The sequence below is a fragment of the Myotis lucifugus genome, unplaced genomic scaffold (genome assembly GCF_000147115.1).
Source record: "Myotis lucifugus unplaced genomic scaffold, Myoluc2.0 scaffold_22, whole genome shotgun sequence".
In the NCBI taxonomy this organism is placed as follows: Eukaryota; Metazoa; Chordata; class Mammalia; order Chiroptera; family Vespertilionidae; genus Myotis; species Myotis lucifugus.
The window spans coordinates 594559-595200 of NW_005871070.1; the positions used below are offsets into that span (position 1 = coordinate 594559).

At 67.1% G+C, this 642-nt stretch overlaps 1 protein-coding gene across 1 annotated transcript in view; it reads right to left on the reverse strand.

Annotated features, from left to right (window-relative positions):
* The window catches only part of LOC102419163 (sperm-associated antigen 6), a 44404-nt gene extending 44090 nt beyond the window's left edge, over positions 1–314 (reverse strand). The window contains exons 1-2 of the mRNA XM_023751482.1: positions 290–314; positions 108–202 (exon numbers count right to left, since the gene is read on the reverse strand). Coding sequence (XP_023607250.1) covers positions 108–202; positions 290–314 — 120 coding nt within the window. The remainder of the gene's footprint in view (positions 1–107; positions 203–289) is intronic.
* Positions 315–642: the final 328 nt, after the last annotated feature.

Consider the following 642-nt stretch of genomic DNA (forward strand, 5'->3'; position numbering starts at 1 on the left):
ATGGGCGAGGCAGGGCTGAGGACCAGGGCAGACTAATGACTGAAGGCGCAGGGCACAGGTGACGCAGCCCAGGGGTGCGGGCAAAGCGGGTTCAGGTGAGGGCTCACCGCGTTCTGCAGGGTCTCGATGTTCTGGGGTCTGGTCGCCAGCTCTGCCACCATCTGCACGAACTGGGTCCGGGCTTTCTGGTACTGCTCGAACACTGCGGGGAGAGACATGGTGGAGCGAGCTGCTCAGTCATGCCCTGGCTCCCGCCAACTGCTGTGGGGGCAGCCGCCCCAGCCCCTACCTTGCAGCACCTGCCTCTGACTCATGGTGCCTGAAGCTCTCCGCTGGCCACAGCGCGGGGCGACCTGGCTCCTCTGCCCGGGGCCTGCGAGTCCCAGGAGTGGACAGCGGACGGGGGACTGGGACAGCGCCTCCTCGGCCTGGGGACGGAGGCCAGTCCTCTCTGTGTACCCTGGTCTCCCGAGCAACCGATCAGAACAGCTTCAACTGTCAGGCCCTGGATTGACGTCACGGGGGCGGGGCCCCGCGCCCCCAAGAAGGGCCAGTCGGGGGAGAACTTCACCTGCAGGGGCGCCCGGACGCGCCAAATGCGCGCACCCGCTGCAGGAGTCTGCACCGTGGAGTGTCACTATT